Below are 26,576 nucleotides of genomic sequence, written 5' to 3'. Positions count from 1 at the left end.
ATCATTGTCTCTTGTTCCCTAGAGGCCCCTGTGCCCCCCATGTCTCCCCACCAACACCAAAGCTACTGGTATGTCCCATTAGGCAGCATTGGTTTCTTCTTCCCCGCCATCTTCTTTCCTCCCCCCCTCTTTCCTCTCCACCGGTGGTTGGAGCCACTGGTATTGCTTATGTAATAAGTTAAGAGTAGAAATAGATTTAGCATCTCATGTAATAAGCTTAAAAAGCTTGAAAATTATTGTAATGTATTGTTCATATATTAATAAAATGAGTTGTTTTTATGTTTGTGTCTTTTTATTTATGTTTTTTATTTTACGAATTTTGAAGATTAAAATTGCTAAAGTTCTGGTAAAACATTATTCCAGATTTTCAAATCCGAAAACATCTGCAAAATTCTAATGCAATCCGAAAAACGAAATCCGAACCAGAGGTAAAATTGAAAAAAAATAGGGCGCATGAGGAAAAGAATAGGGTGGAAAAAATAATAGTCTAATTAATATTGTGGCCTAGAAAATCTAAAATATAAACCTTTTCAGCAAGTGAGCGCAAATAAAAGTATCATACACGAATAAAGGTTGGTCAGAAAATCAACCAACTCTAGTTTCTAGATAAATTTCAACTTACTTTAAATTTGTAATATATCATGGAAATAACAAGTCATAAATTTTTTTTCATAAACAAAGTAAGTAATTGACTATACATTCAAAATGACATATACATTCTTATTTTACCAAGTTGGTGAGCTTCCTTCAATGAAAATTTCAAAACTCTCTTGGCACGCATAGTAAACAATTTCTTTTAATAACGGCAAAATCACTATCTCTCCTAATTATCTTTTCACGTGCATCTTTCAGTTAATTTCATACATTCGTTTACATAAATATTGGTGCCTCCACCCAACAAAATATATTCTTATTCGACAAAATAGTGTCACAACATCTAAGAATGTTCACTCAAATTGGTGAAACACTATGCATCTCCGTCGCTACCAATGTTCACAACATCTTTCAGTTTTATGAGATTAGGGATATGTTCGAATAAATAGTATATGAGGTCCCTCCTGTGCATGCAGACAAAAAGATCTGAAACCAATTCCAGTTTCGTTATATATGTTATGTATTGTTCGTGAATGATGTAAGAGTTAGTACTTTTTTTTTTGACAAGAAAGTTGTTAGTACTTGAAACTAAGAGCAACTCAAGGCATATGTGACGAATGAAACCCTTGCCAATATCAAGGTAAATAACTCGACTCACGTCCTAATATGTGATGTCGAACAAGATCAGCATCATTTGTTGAAGTTTAAAAAAAGTTCGTTGTTATTTTTTAATCTCTCTCTGCATAAATTAAAATCATTTTGTACATTGTTGAGTTGCATCAAGAGTAACATCATAAAATAAAAGATTTTAAAACGTTAAGTTTGATAGATCTCAACACTATATCAAATAAATTTAGATTTATTTCAAATTTGTACATATTATCAACATGTTATAAACTTTTAATTCAACGGTCAAATTTAAAAAATATTTGTCAAATAAAATGTTATGCGTTTTTTTGTTGAATGCCATTAATCTTAACAAATCTTAATAGCATATTAAATGATTTTACTTTTTAATAAAATTCCGTAGGGACGATGCGTATATTATAAATTTTCAATCCAACGGTGGATTTTATAAAATTTGTATTCGTTAAAATGTTATTGTGCAGTGTAACATTGCACCAATGTAATTTGATTCTTCATGTATAGATAATTTGAAATACGTACTCATATATAAATATATATGGTTAAATATGTTTTTGATGTCCTTGAATATTTCAACTTTTCGTTTTAGTCACTCTAATTACTTCAACTTTAATCTCCCATAAATTTTTCACCATCACTTTTGGTCTTTGCTTTTCGGTCAACTCATATATCATTCAAAATTTTGAATGAATGAGTTTTTGTACAAATATTTGTAATCAAGACCAGAGAAAATAGACAATTTATTTATGACAGATAATAAAAAATAAGATTAAATTCAGTTTTGCTCTCCGTGTTTTGGTACAATTGTAATTATAGTCCTGCCATTTTTAATTGTTAAATTTTGGTTCCCTTTTTTAAAATTCTCGAGGAACCAATGATTTTGATAATCAAATTTGATAACGTGACAATAATTTAGGTGATCTGACATGAAAACAAAATATCTATTTAACGAAAGCCTTAAAAAAATGGGTTGTTAAATTGACACAGAATTTTGTACCAAAAAAAAAAAAAATTGACACAGGATCAATCACACGGTGGAAAAGATAAATTGCAATAATATAAAAGGCTCAAAGCGAATAAATATTGTCACACCATCAAATAAGTATGTCAAAATTTATGAATTGGTCATATTTTCTGATATGGAGACCAAAATTGCAAAGTTGGTAGCCAAAATTACGATTTTGTTAAAATAAGGGGAATTCTTTTGTATTTAATCTTCAAAAACGTATCATTATATATATTTTTTTTGAAAGAATATCAGTATTAATATGTCTCTCATAATTATCTAGGGTTAATAATGTTTTATCCCTATAAAAAAAAATTGGATTCGATCCTTATAAAATAAAGATTCAAGCCATATGACTCAGCAGAATCTCTTGCGAGCAAAATAAAAAATACCCTATATTAAAGCACCGTTAACCCATCATCTTAATACAATGGTCTTTGCATATCATGATTTTGAAATATAGCAAATCTCTCACTTCAAATAAACTACTACCACATCCTAAAATTTAATAATTGTGTATGTGATCCATCAAGGAAGGTGTTAATAATGCTTTTAATCAGGGATGCTGCAAAGCTTAGTGGTTCTTCCACTATAAATTGTGGTGGACCTTTACTAGTGGCTGCCAGGGTTTGTTGATAGTTGGGTGAAATAACATTGCATAGTTAGCATTAAATTAAAATTAAAATAGACAAAGGAAGAGTGCGCAATTTCAACAATGCCAGATCACTTATTATCAAAGAAGCAAGACAATTATTCCAATCTAAGCTCTCTATGATTGGACAGTACGCTTAAATTTCATAGTTACAGTAAAATTCCTATGATCAGGTTTTGTCTAGTAGGCCACTAATAATATTCCAACTGAACTAAAATGGACTGAAAAAAGGTTTTGTTTTGTTTTTTAAAGTAACAACTTGATTGGAGTCGTGTGTTATTATTGTCTATTACTCCTTTAAAAAGTACAATTTGTGAAGATAATTATTGTAATAATTATTTGGTGTCGTGTTGACTCGAGACCTTAAAATGTGTTTTCTCAAAGTCTCAGATTCAATTCTCCTTAATACCAATTTTAATGGGCTAGTTTGACTTAAAAAAAAAAAAAAGTAATGTGAACTTAGTTTCTCATTTTTATTGGAAAACCTTATATGAACCACTGCTCAAGGGGTAAAATAAATTCTCAAATACTATGACAGCATACACAACTTATAGCTCTATGGCTTTGATTTATACTTTTTGTAATTAGACCAGCCATCAAAGACTGTGAATTATAACATGTTAAGTTTGCAAGTGACCAAGAGGAATTCCATTGAAGCGTGATGTATGTGGTAGAAGAGATTTGGCAAATCCACCGTATGTGTACATTATCTATTTATAAAGCATGATTTGGAGTTATGTGGTCTCCAACTCAATGTCACCAAGACACTGAAGTTGCTTATCTGTTGTAAATTACGTTATTAATCTTTATGTCACATACATCAAATCACATCATAGTGTCGCTTTTTTAAGTTAGTTTCTAAAATATCTACATTTATATCTACATAACGTGATTTGATTGGATGCATGTATACAATAAGATTAGAATGATTGTGTATACAAATTAAATCTATAAACTATTTAGAGGATACACCCAACTATTTGGAAACATGGAGGAAAATTTATAAGCAGAAAAGGAATGCCTGTAAAGTATAAACCAAAAAAGTTAAGAAATTAACACTTTTTTTCTCTGTAAATGAGGTTCCATAATACCATTTCTTGATACTGTAAACACCGAAAAATGATGTATATTGATGCAATACTACTTTTATTATTTTATAGACACACTCACAACTACACTATTCTCTGTTCCCAATTGAAATATGTATTGGTTATAAAAGAATCTACCAATCTCCACAGACTCAATAGTTCCAAACCAATAATAAATACCAGCTATCCCTGCAATTCTAAAGCAAATTCAAAAAGAAGCCAAAACTACAACTCTCATACTGGAGCTAAAAGATGAACATGCTGATTTTCAAGTGTCTTCAGATGGCTTTGCTGCTAGTTTTGTCTAGCAGATTCACCATAGCAGAAAAGAAAACACAACATCTTAAAAGGACATACATAATTCACATGGACAAGTTCAACATGCCAGCAAGTTTCGACGATCATCTCCAATGGTATGATTCATCACTAAAATCAGTATCAGACACTGCAGAGACGATGTATACCTACAAACATGTAGCTCATGGCTTCTCCACAAGGCTAACTACTCAAGAAGCAGACTTACTCACAAAGCAACCGGGAATTCTCTCGGTTATCCCTGATGTCAGATACGAGCTTCACACAACTCGAACACCAGAGTTCCTCGGATTGGAGAAAACAATCACTCTTTTACCGTCCTCTGGAAAACAAAGTGAGGTGATTGTTGGAGTAATTGACACAGGTGTATGGCCTGAACTAAAAAGCTTCGATGACACTGGACTTGGACCAGTACCCAAAAGCTGGAAAGGGGAATGTGAGACAGGTAAAACCTTCAACTCATCAAACTGTAACAAGAAACTTGTTGGTGCAAGGTTTTTTGCTAAAGGCTACGAGGCAGCTTTTGGACCTATTGATGAAAACACGGAATCAAAGTCACCAAGGGATGATGACGGGCATGGAAGTCACACCTCAACTACAGCAGCAGGTTCTGCAGTTGCAGGAGCAAGCCTCTTCGGTTTTGCTTCTGGGACAGCAAAAGGCATGGCTACACAAGCTCGAGTGGCCGCTTACAAAGTGTGTTGGCTTGGTGGTTGCTTTACATCAGACATAGCTGCTGCGATTGACAAGGCCATCGAAGACGGTGTTAACGTCCTCTCTATGTCTATTGGTGGAGGTTTAACGGACTACTACAAAGACACTGTTGCAATGGGAACTTTTGCAGCCATAGAACATGGAATACTAGTATCCAGTTCAGCAGGAAACGGTGGACCTAGTAAAGCAAGTTTGGCTAATGTTGCACCATGGATAACCACTGTCGGTGCCGGAACTATAGACCGCGATTTCCCTGCCTATATTACCCTTGGAAATGGGAACAGATATAACGGCGTGTCTCTTTACAATGGAAAATTGCCACCTAACTCTCCACTGCCACTTGTTTATGCTGCTAACGTCAGCCAGGATTCCAGTGATAACCTGTGCAGCACAGATAGTTTGATTCCTAGCAAAGTTTCAGGAAAAATAGTGATATGTGACCGAGGAGGAAATCCTAGAGCTGAAAAGAGTTTGGTGGTCAAACGCGCAGGAGGAATTGGGATGATTTTAGCAAACAACCAAGATTATGGTGAAGAGCTAGTTGCTGACTCCTTTCTCCTCCCTGCAGCAGCTTTGGGAGAGAAAGCAAGCAATGAAATAAAGAAGTATGCTTCTTCAGCTCCCAATCCAACTGCTAAAATTGCATTTGGCGGTACCCGGTTCGGGGTTCAACCATCCCCAGTGGTGGCAGCTTTCAGCTCTAGAGGACCAAATATACTCACACCAAAAATACTCAAACCCGACCTGATAGCTCCAGGAGTCAACATTCTAGCTGGATGGAGTGGGAAAGTTGGACCAACTGGCTTGTCAGTTGACACAAGGCATGTGAGCTTCAACATCATCTCTGGCACATCCATGTCATGCCCCCATGTAAGTGGGTTAGCTGCTCTTCTTAAGGGAGCCCATCCTGAATGGAGTCCTGCAGCTATAAGATCCGCACTCATGACCACGTCTTATGGCACGTACAAAAATGGGCAAACCATAAAAGATGTTGCTACTGGGATACCTGCTACACCGTTGGATTATGGTTCCGGGCATGTGGATCCAGTAGCTGCTCTTGATCCTGGTCTTGTATACGATGCTACCACCGACGACTATTTGAACTTCCTCTGTGCCTTGAACTACAATTCATTTCAAATAAAGCTTGTTGCAAGAAGAGAGTTTACGTGTGATAAAAGGATCAAGTACAGGGTGGAAGATCTCAATTACCCATCTTTTTCTGTGCCATTTGACACAGCTTCAGGCAGGGGTAGTTCTCACAACCCAAGCATTGTCCAGTACAAAAGGATTTTAACTAACGTAGGGGCCCCATCGACATATAAAGTTTCAGTGTCATCACAGTCTCCTTTGGATAAGATCGTGGTTGAACCACAGACACTTAGCTTCAAGGAACTTAATGAGAAGAAGAGCTATACTGTAACGTTCACATCTCATTCAATGCCTTCTGGTACAACAAGCTTTGCTCATCTGGAATGGTCGGATGGGAAACATAAGGTCACTAGTCCCATTGCTTTCAGCTGGACTTGACTGTGATATTTCAATGTCCTAACCCTGGATTACCTGCTGCAAATATGGTCCAAGTACGAGAATAATTGTATCTCTCTTTTTCAGTAAGTGTTTGGTCCAGCTAAGAAGCCTATAATAGAGTCATATATGTATGCCTCTTTGCTGTGATTCCATGTAAAGAATAATTTTGTAGAGAAAATCCAGGACAATGGCACATGTCAGAATTGTAATTGAATAGCAATCCCAGCTTTCTGCAGCTTACGTCACAAATGAACTTATCAAATAATTGATCTATTTTACAGGCATCAATATGACATTTCACTAGCATATTTAAATTATTTATTGTCAATGAAATTAGTGATGGGTAGAAATAATAATAATAAAGTAATAAGGAAGATAAATATGGAGCATTAACCAAAAACTGGCGTGTCAAGACAGCAAGGATTTGGTTACACCCAGTGCAGGACAGGTACTGCTTGGAGTGATACATCTAGCCAAATCCTCAGTTCAGAAAATTTATCATTTTTGTTTTAGGGAAAAAGAAAAAAAGAAAGCAATCCTCATTTCAATTATCAATTATATCCCTAAAATGCAACAACCAGAGCGTGCAACAGTGATAGACATTTACCAAATTAGGAACAGATTAATGGTTGAAAATTCAATGAATTAATGAAATGCCATAATCTTGTGTTGCCAACTACTCTACCACACACACACAAAGCCAGTAGACTTGCTCGTGGTTGAAGTGGTCCATGGCATGCAAATGCATATAGTAGTGAGCTCATGTTCCTTAGATCATCAGTATGGTGAACATGCATAGATACTGGTTTTTCTAACTGTATCCCCCAACTTACCTCTGAAATAGGAGTATACGATGAGTCATAAATTGGAACACCTACTGTACCTCTGCCATCCAATTCTAGAATCAATTCTAAAGTAAATATCAGCTGATTTTGTTTCTGCCAAACAATCAAAACCACCAATCAACTAGAAAAAAGAATCTGTCTTTCAATCAGAACCCTAAATATACCATGTTAGCAGCTACATTTGAATGTTTTAAAATCCATTTTTATGGTAACTGACTGACTACTCAGTTGCTCAAGTTATTCAATAGGATGATGACATTTGCATATGAACCCATTTTGGCTATATGGCTAGATTGTCACCCCTACTTCATAAAAGCATAACAGAGGGAAATCAGAATTTTGATTTTACTCCTTTGAAAGAGACAAGTTGTAGCCTATAATGTGGAATGGAAATCTTAGGCCCCAATTACTTTCTATGTTTCATGTTTTCATTTTCACTTCAACTAATAAACATAAAAGAAAATAAATTTAATATTTTCCTCACCATTTTCTTTCACAATATTTGAAAACAAATCTAGCATTTCCAAAAACTATGAAAATGTCAAAACATTGTTTAAATTATTTTTGAAAATACATTATTCATAGTTTGTCGTCCATCTTCTCCTTATCGCAATGCTCCACTATATGAGTATTTCATCTTCTTATTAACAATTTAAAATGAACATGAATTTTAGGTAAAGAAAACTGGAAATATTTCTAGAAAGTAAACGGAGGCTTAGATTTTGTTCATGTTAACATTTTAAAATGAAATCCTTCAATATCAAGTACAATGTACTCTCTTGACCCATGTAGACTGTAAGCTCATAATTTTTTTTAAATAATTATAAGCTCACAACTTCTAAATTCAAAGTACACCCAATGTAATAAAATTTTGAAATAAAGCTCAAGATGTCAATATGACACTACCTGCTCTCTTACAATACCATTCGTTACACAAGCAACAATACAATATGTGTTAGTATCTTTCTGAAAATGCGAACAAAATCAGACCCTACATTCAAAACTAAAAATCACTCAGAGTCATCTGCAGACTGACAAACAGGGAGGTAGTATGTATCAAGCTGCCAGTATCTGTGTTTGACACCTTCCCAAACTTCTTCCCCCAAACAATCCTTAACAGGCAATGGAATTAATTGTGTGGAATACCCCATATTCTCAAGCTCAAGAGATACCAAGTGGCAGTAAACAACATGGAAAAATGCATTACCACCACAAAGGCCATTGAAGAAAGAGTATATTCCACCCAGCTTCAACAATACAGGGAGATGTTGGTGGAACTCTCTCAAGTCGTCATAGTACTCCCCGTAGGTGTCGAAGAATATCCCTGAAAAAGAATATAAAAACAAATGGCCCACGTCAAAGAGTTTAGAAGCACGGTCCAGTTACAAATTACCAGGCATTACAACCAAACAAACAGAAAGAACAAACAGAAAACCTTCCCTATGTTTTTCACATAAGTAAAACTTACATTCTTGGAAAGCATCTGGGAAACAGCTACAACTTTTGCATATTTCCAAATACCGTTGCAAAATAATAGCTCACAGTAGTGTGTGACTTAAGAATTACCCGGCCTTTTAACATTAAATAAGTGTGTTTGGTTTATCGATGGATTGTATCAGAATTGGTTTAACTTCCTATCAACTGTGATGTTAGTGAAAATACATGTTTGGTTTCTCTCAAACAAAATTTATTTTAGCTTAGAAGTGATTAAAAGTAGCATCTATGTTGGATTAGAAAATTAACACTACTTTTATATCAAACTCGCTTTCAAAGTTAAGTGATCCAAACATAAACGACTTCCCTTAGAAACTAAATTCTAACCACATAAATTTCACAAAAGATAAAACTTAGGTAATGTGCTATAAGCCCTGTTACTGCTGTTTTTTTACTGAAAGATAGTAAAACTGTAAGCAACAAATTTGAAAGAGTGCTAAAAAACTATCACTTGAGAAGAAAATAGCAGTCTTGTGAGATTAACGTAACAACAGTACTATAAGCATTGTATTTAAGTTTAGTCCTTTTATGAAATCAATTCTATTTGAAATTATGCTTATCAATAGCTCTATCAAAGTACACACTAAAAAGACAACCCAATCAATTCTAGTGCAGCAATTAAACATGTACCGGAATAAAACATTGATATTTATGCACACAAGAGTTAGCAATTACCATCATATGTTTCAAGCTGAGACAGGACATCTTGCCAACGGCCAAAAATGATCTTAACATTTTCCTTCTCGCCCCAACCCGTGCGAAGCATACGTTCATAAACCTCAGGATGAGCCTCGACAATAGTATGTTTCACAGGTGAATATTGCTGTATAGCTGTATCAACAAGACCCATTCCAAATCCAATATTGAGTACATGACCACCTCCAGAACAAACAGCTTTAGCATGAGCCTCCATCAATGGCTTCTCCCATGCCATCATCACAGCTTTACTCTCAGAATCCATTACTTTATCTTCACTAAAACTTACCCTATCTTCCAAATAATCATAACCGGAATCAGTGCTTTTCTTTTCCTTCCTAGCAATTGTTCCCAACACTAATTCAGATCGAATACCTAATAAAGTAAAATACACAAAATGAACTTCTAAAATTACTCTAACAAAGTAACTCAATAGTACCGACACTTCTAATGGAAGGCGTGTTCCAATATGTGTCAGTGTTAAACACAAACGCGACACTGACATGTATAATTACATTCAATTATGTAATTTTCTTAAATTATTACTGATGTTGACGTGTCGGTGTCGGTGTCAGTTTCGTGGCAGGCTGCATAGTTAATTAGATATAAAGAATGATTTGAATTTGGTACCAGCATTGAGAAGAAGCTCATAAGCTTCTTGGTGACCTTCTTGCATTGCGAAATCACCGGCGGAGAGGTTGGAAGGAGAAAGAGCGTTCCAAGGAGCACCGGCGGAGAGAAGGATGTCGAGGATGGGTGCATGGCCGTGCTTTGCGGCGTGCATAAGAGGAGTGAGACCATCGCCGTCGAAATAAGTAACGTCGGCGCCGGAGTCAATAAGAGACTTTACTTTCTCCGTCTCACCCTTAATCGCCGCCTCGCATAGTTCTTCTTCCTTCATCTTTGCGCCACTCTAAAGCTTACTCAGCATTTCTTCTCTCCACTTCTTTTTATTACTTGTAATCTATTTTTAATCATATGTTTTTAATAAATGTGTCCAAAAAAAAAACCGTTTTTAATTATTTATTTTTTAAGAGTTTAATGATGATGGGTTGATAACCTAAAATACCGGCAGATCGATGATATTTACTATATAGATAAATTATTTTAAAATATTATTCTAATTTTTTTTTTTTTGGTAAATAGAGATAACTTTCATTAACCAAAACAGTCATTACAAACTACACGGCAACAAAAAGCCACAAAAACAAGGAGCAAAAGTTAATCTCACACAACAACAACCAAAAGTCAAAGGTCTCACAAGCTTAACATTAGACTCTTCATCTTTTTAGATTTCAACCCACTAATGTAAACGATCTTCTTAATTTGATTAAGGAGCTTCTGAACCGATTAATGTATGTCCTGAAATCTTCTGGCATTCCTTTCCTTCCAAATCATATACTGCGTGATACTCAAGACAATTCTACTCATTTGATGAGTATCATTGTTCCCATTGCACTGCCTTTGAATATATTGCATCACACTCTGCCAGTTGCAATCAATTATGTTCATATTACTCCAATGCATTGCACCTGTCCAAGGATTTTATACATGTTAATCTATATAACTTTGAACATTAATGTTTTTAGTTATTTATAATAAAAAAACTATACAAAATTGATATTTTGAAACTATTCATAGAACATTTTTATTTTTTTTGACAAGATACATAAAACATCTTATAAAATAATTTTTATATTTATATTAGTTAAAAAATATGAACAAAAATAAATTATATGAATAATACACATTGTTAAATTACAAGTTGTAAAAAAGGAATGAGACAATATGTTTTTACATGTCTACGTCATACATGAAGATCGAGCAAACATTAAGTGTTAATCATCAAACCTTTTTATCTTGGTGATTGAAGGATTAACATTAAAAAAGAAAAAGGCTCGTGTTAATATATAAAGATATAAATTATATATTAAAATTATTTCAATTTATTTCTCAAATTTTTCAAGAATTACTTCTTTTTTCAATAAATACTTAGAAATCCTTAACGTTTGACCATAAAAATATGTGTAAAGACTCTACCGATATCAATTTGGATGAACTAATTTATCTTCTTGAAATAAAATATTTACTAAGGTATTTTTTTTTGGGTCAAGATTTACTAAGGTACTTTTAGATTTACATCAATTCTGAAAATACATGAAAAAATAAAGGGTTAAATATGTTTTTGGTCCCTATAAATATATCAAATTTTCGTTTTAGTCTCTTGAAAATTTTTCTTCAACTTTTTGTCCCTATAAAATTTTCAATCACTACTTTTGGTCCCTATTTTTAAGTTAATTTTTGTATTTTTTAATGAAATTGTGCAAAAATGTGTAAAATATTGTAAAATAATTTCCAAAAAAAAATTAGAATTTTTTAACAAAACATAAATTAAATATGAATTTTTAACCGTAAAAAATATATAAATTTATGTTTTGTTAAAAAATTCTATTTTTTTTTTAGAGATTCTTATAATATTATGAATTTTTTATTAAAATGCTTAATTGATAGGATTAATACTACATTTTTTTCGTTTTCTCTTTAAAAAAAAACTAATACTTATTTTATTTTTTGCAAGAACTAATACATTTTGACCCCTATCTTTTTAAAAGTTGCGGTTATGGACCCCTAACTAATTTAAATACAAAACAGCCCTATGTTTTGATTCTTTAGCAATTTTGGACCCCCAGTCCGTTGTTGACTCGATCAACGCTGACGTAACACCCTAAGTGATGTGCCACGTGACATTTTCTTTTTTTTTTTGCCTTAGGGTTCAAAACTGCCAAAAGAATCAAAACATAAAGGAGAAATCTCGAGAAATAAGTATAATTTTTTGATTAGATTTTGGTTTTGAAAGTGCGAAGTTGAAACATGTTATTATATGATGTAACCAAAAAAAAAAAAAAAAACATGTTGTTATGCGTTCATGAAACGGAAGATTGTAGTTAGCAGCGAATCAGAAAACGACGGCGTACCGGCTCACATACAATATCGCCTAAAAATAACCACGCACGCGATTGGATCCATCATTTGAGATTTTCATGGCGTCAAGTTTTGATCGTTGGGAAAAAGATCCTTTCTTTAACGCCGCCGAAGAAGTTCAAGAATCTGCAGACAGGTTTTATTATTATTACATTCATTTTTATTTAATTCTATATTTGTTTTTCTCTTTTAATTAATTCCATTACGTAGAAATTCAAACCCATTTATTCTTTTTCAATTGAATTATTATTAAATTTATAAGCTTGATGAATTTTGATGTTTTTCTCGTTATTGAATAGCTATGATTTGTGTGCTTGAAGGGTAGAATCTATTTATAGGACATGGATTCACGCCGTCAAAGATGCATCCAGCCCTTGGAACTCTGTTGAACTCCGCAGAGATCTTCATACCGCCCTCGGCACCGCTAAATTGCAGGTAATTCATTTCATCTTAGAGCTGAAATTCAATTCAATGCACATATGAATATTTTGAATTAGGTCATGAACTAACATTAAATCAATACACATCTAACCTGCAGTCATTAAGGCTTTGTTTGCGAGTTCAGAAGGGAAGGGAGGGGAAGGGAAGGGAAGGCTTTGAGGGGTGGAAAATATGAGGGAAAATGGAGAAATCTTTCAAAAAATTTAAAAGAGTAGTTTTTTTTAGAGAATGATATAAATTAATGCATATGATTAATATATTTTTAATTTTAAAAAATAATATAACAACATAGATTAAATTTGAAGAATTCATATAAACCCTCCAAAACCCTCCTCCACTACAATTTTTTTAGTTTCCCAAACGAGGAGGGTTTAGTATTATGAAGAAAAGTTAACCCCCCCCAAAGCCCTCCCCTCCAAACTCGCAAACAAAGCCTAAAGAGAGTAGTGACAATGATAATGATTACGCTGTTGAATTTGGGTTGGAAGTGCAGTTAGATGAGTTTCAACGGGCAGTCAGATCAAGTTATAGCAAAAGCTCGAGTAATGATACTAGAAATAGGCACCAAGATTTCCTTGTGGCTATTGATGGCAAGGTTTCAAAAGTGGAGCATTTGTTACAACTGCAAGAGTCAGTGCCTTTAGGTAGCAACAAGGTGTCTCCGCCTTGGGTGTCGCTGGATGAAGGAGAGCGAAATGAGCTAGCGTCATTTCTTTCAGGGATGCCAATGCCGTCTGCTGGTGGCAAACCTCCCCTTAAATGTACTTGTAGAGACGGTGAAAATCCACAATTAAGTGATGCAAATTCATTTAGAGCGATGGAGGAGGAGAAACAGCATGGACATCGCAGGGTGGCTAGTGCTGATGTTGATATTAGTTCTTGGAAGATCGCCGTTTTGGATGATGTGCAACAATCAACGTCCTCTAATGATTCTTCTGGTCCTCTGCATAAGGTAGCCAGTCTCTCTGGATTTTTTAGTTCCGTGGAATCCATCTCTAAGTTTAAGTGGCCTAAGAATGGTTATAGGAAGCTGAAAGCAGGGTATCATCATCAAGAAATTGATAATGCACTACTACCGTCAACTGAATTCAATGGGGTGCGTTCTTAATCTGTTTTTTTTTTTGTTTAAATATGCCTTTAGTCCTTGCACTTTCATCAGATTTTGGCATTGGTCCCTACACTTTTTTTTGTTTGGAATTGGTCCCTGCACTTTGTAAAAATATTGGTATTGGTCCCTCTATTAACTTTCTGTTAAAAAAAAACACAAAACTATTGGTATTGGTCCCTGCACTTTGTAAAAAATATTGGTATTGGTCCCTGCACTTTGTAAAAATATTGATATTGGTGCCACATGGCGTGAAATGATTGGGCCACGTGCGTGGCACTCCGTTGGTTTTGTGTTTTTTGTTTTAACAGAAAGTTAACAGAGGGACCAATACCAATATTTTTACAAAGTGCAGGGACCAATGCCAAACAAAAAAAATTGCAGGGACCAATGCCAAAATCTGATGAAAGTGCAGGGACCAATGACACATTTAAACCGTTTTTGCTCGAGTATTTTTAATGTTTACCTAATTGTTTGATACTTATATTTTCACTCAAAAAAGGCCACCAATGAAAGAAGTAAGAGTTGCGTAAGTAGGTGTGATGAATGTTATGATAAGCCACTTCACGGGTGGTATGGGGCTTTCCAAAGACAACTTCAAAGATCTCAATATCAAATGCAATACAACCGGCCTGTGCAATTGACTGTCTGGATTGTTATCATCCTTTGCTTCATTGGTAAGCTCTGATCTTTGTGTGTTCAAATAACTGTCTGGATTGTTATTGTTATTATCCTTTGCGTCATTGTTAAGTTCTGATCTTTGTGTGTGCTCAAATAACCGCTGGATTGCTTTTATTCTATGATTCATTGGTAAGCTCCGAATCTTTGTGTATCTAGACGTGTCTACAAAAATGTATGCACCTGCATTTCTCAACCTGTTGGTCATTTCCACTTCCATGTTTCCCGCTTCTTACAACTTCCAATAATATATATGTCCTTTTCATAATGATTTCCATTTACCTCTAACTCGGTGTCCTAAAACCTTACTTATTTCCCCCTTTTTTCCATCCCTTTGCTGATGAACGGCATTTCTTGGGAAAAAAAATCATACTTTTTTGTGTTGATGATTTTGTTGCTGTTATATGGCGGCTCACACCGACACGGGGTTATGTTAAATTTCTAGAACCAAGAATAAACAATATGCAGTTTGTTTTGGAAAACTTCTAAATATCATGTAAGAATTGTCACATTTTCCTCTTTTAAAGCAGTCCTATGGAATTGTATAGTTGAGTGCTTCTTCCTCCCAAAGGGTATTGTGCGAGCCTTCGGTTCTTATGCCTCACCGTTTGACGGAAGGCTTAGAAGCTATCTCAATCTAATTGCTCTGTTCAATTGTTGCTCATATGGATTCTACTTCTGTTCAGTTTTCTTTTCCTTTCTCCTCTCATTCTTGTTGGCTTACAATTTTGATTTATGTGCAGTTTTAATTGCATTTTGTGCAATGTAGAAGGGAAGATATAGATGCATCTTATGTCAGTTTTTGTATGTTTCCAAATTGGGGATATATATAGACAGTCAGAAGTTCGTATAATCTATGATGTCGCTTAAGCAAGCGAGAGGTTTTTTACGGTTCTCACTAGCATACGAGGTGTCAATATAACACGTAAAGTGCTTTGAGATAATTATTTAGAGCATTGTTTGATACATAGATGTACCACTTCTTTACTATTTTTTTGTCTTTTCCCCATGTTCTCATGAATAATTGTGTTTCTTCTCTGTTCACAAGTTGTACATGCCAAAGTGAATCGGCCTACTAACTGTTGTAATGTATATTAAAGTATGCCTTCTCGGTATGAGAATTGTATATAATGTACGAAAACATTAAGTTTTGTACATACAAATTGAGATTGAAATGTACTATCTTCATTCATGTGAATTCACAAGCACAGAGGCGCCCCTGGAACTTTGAAGTTAGGGCTAAGCACGTATCTATTTATCTATTATCTAATGTGATGTTCTCCTTTTTGAAGTACAAATAATGTTTTTGGACAAGTTGAAGGACAAATAAATGAAAACAGCTTATTGTAAAAAGTTAATTAAAACAGGTGTATTAAGCGAGTAATTATATGTGTAGTCCGGACCATAGGAAAATCATAAGATTTTTGGTACGTTTTTGGAAGAAGAAAAAAAAAAAAAAACTACATATCAGTGTCGCCTTTTCCAAAAATCAGTATGTCTGGTTCCATTTCTAGAATGGTTAAAATTGATTATGATATGTTTGGTTGCTATCAAGTATAATTGATTTTGTCTTTAGAATCGATTCCACTTGAAGTTAAGATTTATAGTCTTTGATTATAGAATTGATTTTTACACATAAATTTAAAGTTCAAATTGTTTTTACATGAATGTCTTAACACAAATCGCTCCATCTTCAACTCATATTTTATCAGAATCAATTTTAAGGAACTATTCATTTAGCTTTGTAACCAAAAAAGATTTCTTATGTTACAGGTATCCCTGTTGTACTCACAATTTTATGCGCTCATCAGTAATACAAAGAGAAATGTAACCAAAAAAGGTTTCCAAACAGAGTATACTATGCTATAGGTATCTCTGCTGTACTCACATTTTTATGCACTTACCAGTAGTACAAAGAGATATGAATATGATGGTATCTCACTTGATTGAGCTAAGAAATTTAAGGAGTATGAGTCAAAAATTCAGAGTTCAAACCCTTACAGGAGAAAAAAAATACTCACATAACAATTAAAACAGTAACATTTGTTAATAAAAAAACACGAATTAAAACGATTTCCCATTATCACCTTCAAAAACAAAGTTTCAATAGGATGACTTGAGAGAAATATTTTGGTGGTCACCTCAATAAAAATACATACTCATACATTTTTTTCTTTTTTGTCCGTCCACCTAAATGGTGTGCCTAAATCTTGTGACCACAAATTTTCTTGTGATTTGATCTAGTAATCAACAGTGTCTGCTATGGTGATGAGGCGGTAACCAAAATAGATACAAGCAAAAATAATTGGAACAAAGAACTCGAGAAATGTCACAGTTTTGGACGTACTGTCCTCTTTGATCACAAAAGCACTCATTTCTTTGCTCCTTGGTTCATTGTCCTCAACAACATCCTTACCATCAACTTTTTCAACCGTGGCACCTTCAAGTACACCCACTTGGTATTTTAGGACTAAGTTTTGAGCTACTTTACTGTGTCCAACAGCATCAAACTCCTTTGTTGCATCCTTCCCTGCAACCTCTACTATCACTTCTTCTCCTCCTGGATGTTCCTCCAAGAACTTTGTCACATCCAACACCTACAAATAAAAAATTAAGCAATTTTCAAGACCCTTCTAAAATATGTTTATGATATTATTGAGATACTTTATTTTAGATAAATAACACACCACCAATAATGCCTTTTTTTTAGTAATGAACGGATTAATTTACTTACTCTGCCGTTGATCACAAGCAAACAGTCTTTGTTGGACTTGTGGTTGGAGATCTGTGAGAGAGTGAAAACTCTTTGATTTGCCATGCTTGTAAATGAGATTTTGACTTAGAAAATTGAAACAATAAGCTTGGTACTTTATAGGCAGGGTGGTAGATGTGGCAGTACATATTAGTAACATCTTCTATAGGTTATCAACTACCAGTCTACCTACCACTTGGTGACTTGGATAGGAAGATCAAACAATCTTACGACGTATCCGTCGTTTATTGGATTTATAGATGTGAGTTTCAGCATGCACATTGCACAAGTTGTTTTACGTGGCTCTTTCTTCTCATTAAAAAAAGTTACTACATAACATAGTATACGGCATAATAGGATTGAAACTTTTCTTTTTAGGAAATAGGATTTGAAACTTGAACACACAAGTCTTTGAAAATGATAGATTTTACTTTTTTTTTAGTTTTTTGACTATTGTTCTTGATACTTAACCGATACCTAATATCTTTTAGGGAGGTTTTCTCACCCCCTTCAAATTACATTCTTTTTCATCTACAAAACTTCAAATTAAGACATTATTTAAGAAATTTGAGTCCAATTCTGGTCAACCAGTTGAATTCAATTTTGTATATGATATACTCATTCCAATCTCAATTATAAACGAAAGTAACTAACAGCACAATTTTATGATTTTAGTGAATATTTTTGATAGGGTTATAGGGAGAAGGTGGAAGGCAAACTAAGATGAATGGATTATGAAAGATAATGAAACAATGTTTTGACATTTACAATTTTTTTTAAAATGTTAGATCTATTTTCGAAAATTGTTATATGCTCTTTTATGTTATTAGTTGAAGAGACAATAAAAACAGAAAATATTGAAAGTCAGTCTTGATGAAAAATTAAGTTTAATTAAGTACAATTTATATTAGTGACTTCACTATAAATTAATACATTTTTGAAAGTACCATTGATGATATTTACTGCTGGGTTGTAAAAGCATTTTGGTTCTCATGGATGGTAGTAAAATTTTAATTGAATGAATAAGATTCTAAAAATAATAGCAATAAAATTATGTTGTTTATACTACTTTATATCCTAGTCCTAGACAGTAAATACCAATAATGTTTCATTATAATCAAAATAGGGGGGAGTATAATTTTTTTTACGAAGCCAGCAAAATACTAGTACCATTCATTTCATAAACTACTCCTAACTAATACAATTATCAGTTGCAGTGAATGCGAATGAACTAAAAAGTTTTAGACAAGATTTGTGGCTTCATGTTATTAGAAATGTTATTTGTGTCCATAGGCATAGGGCCATGCAACCCTGTTCATGGCAGACCAGTAATAGGTAGCAATCTACATTAACTTGAAGGTGCAATGACACAGATCCTATCGTGAATTTCTTACTTCTGGACTGGATTTTGACAACTCCATGCTATCACTTTTCTCCTTACTATCAAATTCCACTCCTTGAAATGTGATCCTTGACAACCGATACCTGCTACCATAAGCACTACCAAAACCCCAACCAAGCCCCACTCCAACACCACAGCCTCCACCTTCAAAATGAAATTGAACATATTTATTGATATGAAATGTTAAAATAAACTTTGAACCTTACAAATAATAGTCATTTTGTGGTTACAGTGGGGACCTAGGGGAATTAAGGAAACCTATCCAATAAATTATTGATTCTTTCCAATTGATATCCTTATTAAATAAGACTAACAAAACCAGAAGGATAAACATTAACAACCAAGTCACTAGAGTCATAAACATTTGATGTAGGACAATGTCTATGATGGACACCATAATAGGTTGTTTTCTTTTAATTTCAACCACTAGATCTTGCAATTCCATCAAATCTAAATGGACCCTCTACACTGATTTTTTATTTCTTCCTCCTTCATTCTCATCCACCCATCGCCCCATTTCCCCTTTAGTGGCCACCTTTCATGGAAATAGGGAAATCTCTCAATCATGCTGGATGTCATATGGGAAGTTAGATAATGCAGCAACCAGCCCTTCAGTACCGTTCCTGTTTCCTCCAATCCCATAACCATCACTGTCATAGTAACCAATGTGCAGCGAAGCAAACCCAGTTGGGATCCTCTCACAGTGGAACCGGAACCCTCCACTCACCTTAAAATTCGGTGAAACAATGTGTCCATTTTACTCCCCGCACGACGTTGAAGTACAAGAAATTGAAGAGAAATACCGGAGAACAAGCGTCGGAACTCAAGTTGAGAACAAAGATGTACCAATAGTCAAGTGCCCGATTTGGGACACCCTAAATTGGGAATCACATTGGACTCTAATAAGACGCCGGTGGGGTTATGCATAACTCTATTTTATATAAATATATATATATTTGATAAATAATTTGTTAATTAATATTTTGTAAGTAAGAATAATAGGGTTAATGATGAAGTAGAGGAGAGGTTTTGGGGAAGTTAAGGTGGGAGTAAATTAGTGAAGTGAGTTCATCAAAGAAAAATAAGTTGTTATTTGTTTGTTTCAAAAGGTTAAGGTTTTAGGTGGAGGATGGATATTTTCTGATGATCAAAGGGGAGGGGAAGAGACGGTAGAGAGTGGGATAGAGGAGAGAGAAAGGCAATTTGGTGAGGTTGATGCATAATAAAATTTGTTAGCTCAATTAAACCAACAGTCTAGAAATAATGATTTCTGTAGACCAACTAATACTGTGGTCAACCATAGATTTTGCCTTGATGTAGAGGTCCTAGAAATTAACATACATGATACTGGTTTTGGAGGAAAATCGTTAGCCATATCATATAGAAACCCTAGCCATTAAATGCTGAAAATTGAAATTAATAGAAAGAGAGAAGGAAGCAAGATTCATGAGTATCATACCTGCACCAAGACCCAAGAAGTTCAATGGCATACCTGTGCACCAGATAAAGATAAAAGATCAGACAAGTTATCTCTAAAGTAATAAGAAAAGTGACGAGAGACGGATGGGGGTGGGGAGGAGCTAACTTGGTATTGACTAGAGCATTTTTACAAACAAAAATACTCATCGAGTTAATACAGTAACAAAAACTGAACAATAGATATATAGTGCATTGCATTATTTTCTAGGATTTTGATACTCAGAAAGGAAATAACACAGGGAAGAACAACAACACATAACAAATCATCTGACAACTGCAGTAAAAAGAAAATAAAACAAATAAAAATTGATCAAATCAACAGAAGCTTGCCAAGCAATCACTTCACAGTAATTTGTGACGCCATTAGACTTTTTCATATCAGATTAAAAACTCAAAGCCGGATGAATATAAGGAATCTAGAAAGCAGGAGTATGGTTTAAAATACTAAATCATGTGTTCCAATTATAAGCTCTTATTGATTAACTCTCTAATAATCTAAGAAAGTTCTTCTAGTCCACCCATTTTCCATCCTCTGCCGAGAAAAAGCAACGAATGAAACTAAAACTTTCGATCCTCTACTAAATACCAATATACAATCAGTTATATAAACAAACATACGGTCTAAAGTGACAACTTTAGAATAGAATGAAATGAAAAAATGACTTCTGAATTGTGGGCTAAAAGAATTTAGAAATGAAATTGAAGACTGAAACGGACCTCCGAAACCCCATCCAACACCAAAACCGCAACCAACACCGAAACCTGCAAAATAAAAAAACGTGAATTAGATAGAGATTGGAGAAGGTGAATGAATGAATGATAACGAAATTTGGCATACCAAATCCGATGCCGGCACCGTTGAAGTTTGTGATTACCATTTCTTTTCTTTTCTTTCTATGCAGACAGATGAAAGGAAAGCCAGTTAAGATAGATACTCTTGTTGTCGCTGATCCTACAGACTTACAGTCTAGAGTGTGGACGATAGAAACTGGAAGGCCATTTGGACCCGGAAAATCTTACCGGATCTCGACCCAGGACCCGGTCCATTCTTAAGAATTTCTTTAGACTTGTGATCAATTTTTTTATTTATTTTTATGATTAGTGAATTCATTTTAGAAAATAAAAGTATATGACCTTTTTATTTTATTTTCTTTTTGGTTATGCTCTAATTCGTCAAGAATGTAAAACTTTTTACATGTATAAAAATTGATCTCTAGTTATTATGTATAACTACTAAAATTGTTTTTGTTGGATCAAATTCTTATGTGAGTCTTGTTTGATATTTTTTGATGTTAACCCTTCGATTCCTAAAAGAGAAATATTCTAATAATTTAAAATTCGACCGGAAAGTAAATAAAGTCACAAACAAAATTTTATTTGATTCTCCTAAACAATTACTAATACTTTAGTGGAGCTTAATGTTGGCTGATATGAAACCCATTTGGAGTATTAGTTCTAATATTATGCCTAATTTTGTAGTTGAATTTGGACGGTCAAGATGAGAAAATTTGAATTGGTAGATTTAGCTGAGAATGAAAGGCATTTTCATTGGAGCTGGGATTCATGAGCTACGCTTAGCTGAAGTTAGTATGATGGCTCTTGAAGAAACCACTCTCTTCCAACATTGTTTTAGTTGAAGGTCACAGTTTGTTCATTTTTTAACGTCCCATTAAATTGATGCAAGGGAGAATCCTGTCAAATAAATTTTGGCAGTACAAAACTTGTTACTGTAGAATTAAATAAAATGGACCGAGAGTGTTGGTAGATCTAGAAGCCAGCAGTTCATTGAAGCATTCATTATAAAGTTCAACGTTTCTCTACTTGTGACCAACTTGTCACGCACAAGATAAATGATAAATGCATAGACTTTTTCGTTAAATCATTAAGCAACTCGAATTTAATTGAAAGCAAAAAGAAAAGCCACAACGTGGATATTATTCACGGAACAATCTTGTAAGCTCTGGTCTTGTCTATCCAATTTATGAGCGAATTCTTGCTATTTCTGAATCCCAAAAACCCATGCTCTTTCGCCTTGTTCATGCTATCTACAATGTCTTCCATTCCAAAAGTAGCATCCGCAACCCACCACTCAGCAACTTCTTCCAACTTCGTAGGTTGAAGCTCGTTCTCCTTCACAATCTCATCCCAAACTGGACCCTTATCCTTCATCATCTCAGCCAACCTTAAACGAGGACCGTCCTCGTATCCATACTCCTCAATCTCAAATTGTTCCGTCAAAACCTTCCACAATTGTTTCCACCTAAAAACATCACCATTGCTACAATTGAACGCTTCATTCTTAGCATAAGTATCCACTGCAGCCCAAATGTGTTGCTCTGCAATCAAATCTGCATCCGAAGCCATATAATAACTCTCCCAAGCTCTCTTGGTACCGGGAAATTTCAAAGAAATGTGTTCATGCTTGCAAATTGCAGCGTAAAGGCAAAGCGTGCCAACAACATTCATCAAACTGTAAGGTGAGAATCCAAAGATGAGAAGGGGTCTATGAACAGACCAACTCAAACCCTCTTTCTTTTTGGTTTCTTCAAACAAGATATCTTCCTGAGTGTAATAGAAATTTGGTATATCCAAACGCGGTAGATCCTCCGTAAAGGACGGCTCGTGGCTATTAATCTTGTCGATCAACGCGAAGGGTCCTAAATAGTGTTTCCCACCAGTTTGAAGAGACACGTGGCAGAGATTCGGAGCATTTGGGATGACAGCGCGGAGGACGTTCAGTAACATGACCCCGTTAACCTCGCAGTTATCTTCCTCCGTGGGACGGCTAGTCCAAGAGACGTAGAAGATGTGGGTAACATCGGTGAGAATGGAGAATTTGGTTTGGGTGTCATTTGAATTGGTTATGTCACGCTGAATGTATTCGATTGGGTGATCGGCGTTCCAGGAGGGCCGTGGCCTCCGTGCAACGCCATAGACCTTCCACCGACCACCTGGTGTGTCTGCTAGAGGTAGAATTTCGGCCAGACTGTTGCCAACAATGCCAGTCACGCCGACTACCAACGCCACATTCTGGAAGCTTTGCGGTGCTTCATCTTCATCCAATTTCTTCTGCATAAACAGAAACTAATTATTAACAAGTGAAAATAAAAAATGAGAGTAAAGAGAGATGGTTGCCTTGCCTTGGCAGCGCCGATAGCTCCAGACCACCACCAGCTCATAGTTCAAATTGAATGTGAAGAGGATAGAAAGTACCCCAAAGAGGCAAATAATGGTATGTTATAGAAAGGCTCCTCACAGATAATGAGAGTACTGTATTTTAGGATATGCATGTTTGTTTGCATTATTCAACTTGTAGATTTGTGTAGAGTGGCCCCAATCACATAATAGCAGACTATGACATTTCAGCTACTGCTTCATTATAATTAGTATCAAATGTTGCTTATTTTCCATTCATTGTCTTTTTTGTTAAAATTGTTGAAGTACTAGTATTATTTTCAGCATTAGATATGGCAGCATGGGCAGGTAAAAAATATGTGTTTAACTTTCGGACACACTCACACAAATGCTTTTTTTTAAGAGAAATTGATTTAATGATGTTGAGTGGTGTCCCTGATTTATTTCATCTTTTAATTTCTTTTATCGTTGTGTGCATCCAAATAATTTTATTTATGATTTTTGTATATGTAAGACCAGCTTCTTATGGTAGTTTCTATCCTCTTTACTAAAACTTAACGCCAGCATGTAAGGCAAAGCTCTTTCTGGCTGCAGTGCTAACAACGTTACATTTATGCCTTCCTGCCCTTCAAAAGTTCAGTATTTTTTCAATCAAGTGTTCTAATATTTTCCACCAAACAATGGTCTAGAAATGTTCATATAAGCCTTCTCCAGCTTATGATATCAAACTGATGCAATATTACAGTAGTGCTATAGTTTTCTGAGATACATATTACGGGAGGAATGAGGAAGCCTATTCCGTTTTGCTTGTCAACAAATTGAGAGGAGGGACTAGGATTTATCTTGTAATAGACCATGAACATTTAACAAATTAATGTAATTAGCAACTGGATTCCTATAAAGTTTTGACACACCAATTAGGTTCATTATATTGGATTATATATAATTATTTATATAAATATCAGTTAAGTCCTTTATTTGTATTATCATATCAAGATCAAGACTACATAACATTCTATAGACTACCCTTGAAACTCAACTCTTGTCCTGTTCTCTTCAATTTTTAACATAATGTCAAAGAGTGAAGTTTGATTATTCTTGTTGGATTCTCTCAATTTCTTACAAGTTGAAGTGTATAACACTCGTTTATATCACAAATTTTCAGAAATTGAGCCTTTACAAACATAAACAAATGCATTTACATAAACAAAATTAATCTCCCAAGTATAACATCAATAGTAGAACAAAGTAACAACAAACACAACATAATGATAAACGGGGATGAATGCACAATCTCTTCAGTTTTAAGAAAGTCGAGTTTTACTTACACAAACATCATTCATGGAACAATCTTGTAAGCTCTAGTTTTATCTATCCAACTTATGAGCGAATTCTTGGTGTTTCTGAATCCCACAAACCCATGCTCTTTAGCCTTATTCATGCTATCTACAGCCCCTTCCCCTCCAAACATAAGATCCACAAACCACCATTCACCAACCTCATCAATCTTCGTAGCTTCGAGTTGATTCTCCTTCACAATCTCATCCCAAACAGGACCCTTATCCTTCATCAACTCCGACAACTTCAAACGAGGACCTTCCTCGTCAAACCCATACTCCTCAATCCCAAACTGTTCCGCCAAAACCTTCCATAGTTGTTTCCATCTAAAAACATCACCATTGCTACAGTTAAAAGCTTCGTTCTTAGCATAAGGATCCACTGCGGCCCAAATATGTTGCTCTGCAATCAAATCCGCATCAGAAGCCACAGAATAAGACTCCCAAGCTCCCTTTGTACCGGGAAATTTCAACGGAACACCTTCGTGCTTGCAAATTGCAGCATAAACACAAAGTGTACCAACGAGATTCATCAAACTATAAGGTGAAAATCCAAATATAACTTGAGGTCTATGAACAGACCAACTCAAACCCTCTTTCTTTTGAGTTTCTTCAAACAAAATATCTTCCTGAGTGTAATAGAAATTTGGCGCATCTAAACGCGGTAAATCCTCCGTGAACGGCGGCTCATGACTATTAATCTTCCCGATCAGATCAAACGGTCCTAAATAGTGTTTTCCACCGGTTTGAAGTGACACGTGGCGGAGATTCGGTGCGTTTGGGATAACGGCGGTGAGTACGTTACGTAACATTGCGCTGTTGACTTCACAGTTTTCGGCTTCAGAGGGACGGTTACTCCAAGAGACGTAGAAGATGTGTGTGACGTCAGTGAGAACGGAGAGTTTGGTTTGGGTTTCGTTTGGATCGGTGATGTCGCATTGGATGTATTCGATTGGATGATCGGCGTTCCAGGAGGGTCGTGGCCGCCGTGCAACGCCGTAGACTTTCCATCTACCGCCTGGTGTGTCTGCTAGAGGTAGAATTTCGGCGAGGCTGTTTCCGACGATGCCGGTTACTCCGATGATTAGTCCTACGCTCTGGAAGGTTGGCGGTGCTTCGTCTTCATCAAATTTCTTCTGCAGATAAATATAAAATTGTTTATTAGTAATAATTAAAGGGAAATGAAGATTTGAGAATGAGAGAGATGGTGTTGTTACCTTGGCAGCTCCAATTGCTCCGGACCACCACCAGCTCATGTTTTTGAGATTCAGATATCAATACAAATGGACAGCGAAGAGGAAAATAATAGACCAAGAGTTGAGAAACGTTACTTATGGGATTTGTTTTTTAAAACTTGGAGATAAACTCGTAGATTTGTCTAGACCAAGAGTGACTGACGATGAATTCAGACGGGATATGTCGCCTCAACGTTACTTATTTGGATGATTTGGTTATCACCCGATCTCCATAATTTTTTTTTATCTTTGTATTAAATAAGATGACTCGGGTTATACAAAAAAACATAACACTCATTAATGTTTAAAAAAATCATCAGATAAATTAAGATAATTTCTTAAATTTGTTATTTAAATTCATGTCCACCTACTTTGATATTATTATATGATCAAACATAAATTAATTCTTATATGTATATATATTATGAGTATAGTAAATTTGAAACACTTTCAA

At 35.0% G+C, this 26,576-nt stretch overlaps 7 protein-coding genes across 9 annotated transcripts; 2 read left to right on the top strand and 5 right to left on the bottom strand.

Annotated features, from left to right (window-relative positions):
* Positions 1-3,890: 3,890 nt before the first annotated feature.
* Positions 3,891-6,829, top strand: LOC25489941 (subtilisin-like protease SBT1.7). Its single transcript, XM_013606304.2, has one exon. It carries the CDS (start codon positions 4,238-4,240, stop codon positions 6,539-6,541), a length of 2,304 nt encoding a protein of 767 aa, XP_013461758.2. The 5' UTR covers positions 3,891-4,237; the 3' UTR covers positions 6,542-6,829.
* Positions 6,830-8,106: 1,277 nt separating this feature from the next.
* Positions 8,107-10,538, bottom strand: LOC25489940 (protein arginine N-methyltransferase 2). Its single transcript, XM_013606303.3, has 3 exons — positions 10,207-10,538; positions 9,556-9,951; positions 8,107-8,710 (listed from the first exon to the last, which is right to left on the bottom strand). Exons 1-3 carry the CDS (start codon positions 10,475-10,477, stop codon positions 8,397-8,399), a joined length of 981 nt encoding a protein of 326 aa, XP_013461757.1. The 5' UTR covers positions 10,478-10,538; the 3' UTR covers positions 8,107-8,396.
* A 1,880-nt stretch (positions 10,539-12,418) lies between these two features.
* On the top strand, positions 12,419-16,025 carry LOC25489939 (uncharacterized). Its single transcript, XM_013606301.3, has 5 exons — positions 12,419-12,694; positions 12,879-12,993; positions 13,493-14,095; positions 14,607-14,781; positions 15,526-16,025. Exons 1-5 carry the CDS (start codon positions 12,618-12,620, stop codon positions 15,549-15,551), a joined length of 996 nt encoding a protein of 331 aa, XP_013461755.1. The 5' UTR covers positions 12,419-12,617; the 3' UTR covers positions 15,552-16,025.
* Positions 16,026-16,806: 781 nt separating this feature from the next.
* On the bottom strand, positions 16,807-17,690 carry LOC112420340 (cytochrome b5). Its single transcript, XM_024779213.2, has 2 exons — positions 17,517-17,690; positions 16,807-17,379 (listed from the first exon to the last, which is right to left on the bottom strand). The coding sequence occupies exons 1-2, from the start codon at positions 17,598-17,600 to the stop codon at positions 17,023-17,025; spliced, it is 441 nt and encodes a 146-aa protein (XP_024634981.1). The 5' UTR covers positions 17,601-17,690; the 3' UTR covers positions 16,807-17,022.
* Positions 17,691-18,618: 928 nt separating this feature from the next.
* LOC25489938 (protein TRIGALACTOSYLDIACYLGLYCEROL 5, chloroplastic) lies at positions 18,619-21,414 on the bottom strand. Its single transcript, XM_024779214.2, has 4 exons — positions 21,254-21,414; positions 21,133-21,177; positions 20,396-20,428; positions 18,619-19,080 (listed from the first exon to the last, which is right to left on the bottom strand). Exons 1-4 carry the CDS (start codon positions 21,291-21,293, stop codon positions 18,911-18,913), a joined length of 288 nt encoding a protein of 95 aa, XP_024634982.1. The 5' UTR covers positions 21,294-21,414; the 3' UTR covers positions 18,619-18,910.
* Positions 21,415-22,061: 647 nt separating this feature from the next.
* Positions 22,062-23,690, bottom strand: LOC25489937 (3-oxo-Delta(4,5)-steroid 5-beta-reductase). The gene is made up of 2 exons (XM_013606299.3): positions 23,556-23,690; positions 22,062-23,484 (listed from the first exon to the last, which is right to left on the bottom strand). Exons 1-2 carry the CDS (start codon positions 23,592-23,594, stop codon positions 22,354-22,356), a joined length of 1,170 nt encoding a protein of 389 aa, XP_013461753.1. The 5' UTR covers positions 23,595-23,690; the 3' UTR covers positions 22,062-22,353.
* LOC25489936 ((S)-8-oxocitronellyl enol synthase CYC2) lies at positions 23,345-26,349 on the bottom strand. Of its 3 annotated transcripts, none has more exons than XM_024779212.2 (3): positions 26,105-26,349; positions 24,879-26,023; positions 23,345-23,484 (listed from the first exon to the last, which is right to left on the bottom strand). In XM_024779212.2, exons 1-2 carry the CDS (start codon positions 26,141-26,143, stop codon positions 24,890-24,892), a joined length of 1,173 nt encoding a protein of 390 aa, XP_024634980.1. In that variant the 5' UTR covers positions 26,144-26,349; the 3' UTR covers positions 23,345-23,484; positions 24,879-24,889. The 3 variants fall into 3 exon arrangements, with proteins under 3 accessions (XP_024634980.1, XP_039687725.1, XP_013461752.1); XM_039831791.1 differs by lacking the exon at positions 23,345-23,484 and adding an exon at positions 23,647-23,784; XM_013606298.3 differs by lacking the exon at positions 23,345-23,484 and having other exon boundaries at positions 24,620-26,023; positions 26,105-26,348.
* Positions 26,350-26,576: the final 227 nt, after the last annotated feature.

This window comes from Medicago truncatula, chromosome 3 (assembly GCF_003473485.1).
Source record: "Medicago truncatula cultivar Jemalong A17 chromosome 3, MtrunA17r5.0-ANR, whole genome shotgun sequence".
In the NCBI taxonomy this organism is placed as follows: domain Eukaryota; kingdom Viridiplantae; phylum Streptophyta; class Magnoliopsida; order Fabales; family Fabaceae; genus Medicago; species Medicago truncatula.
The sequence above is the reverse complement of the archived record's forward strand: the minus strand, read 5'-3'. Positions and strand labels throughout refer to the sequence as shown.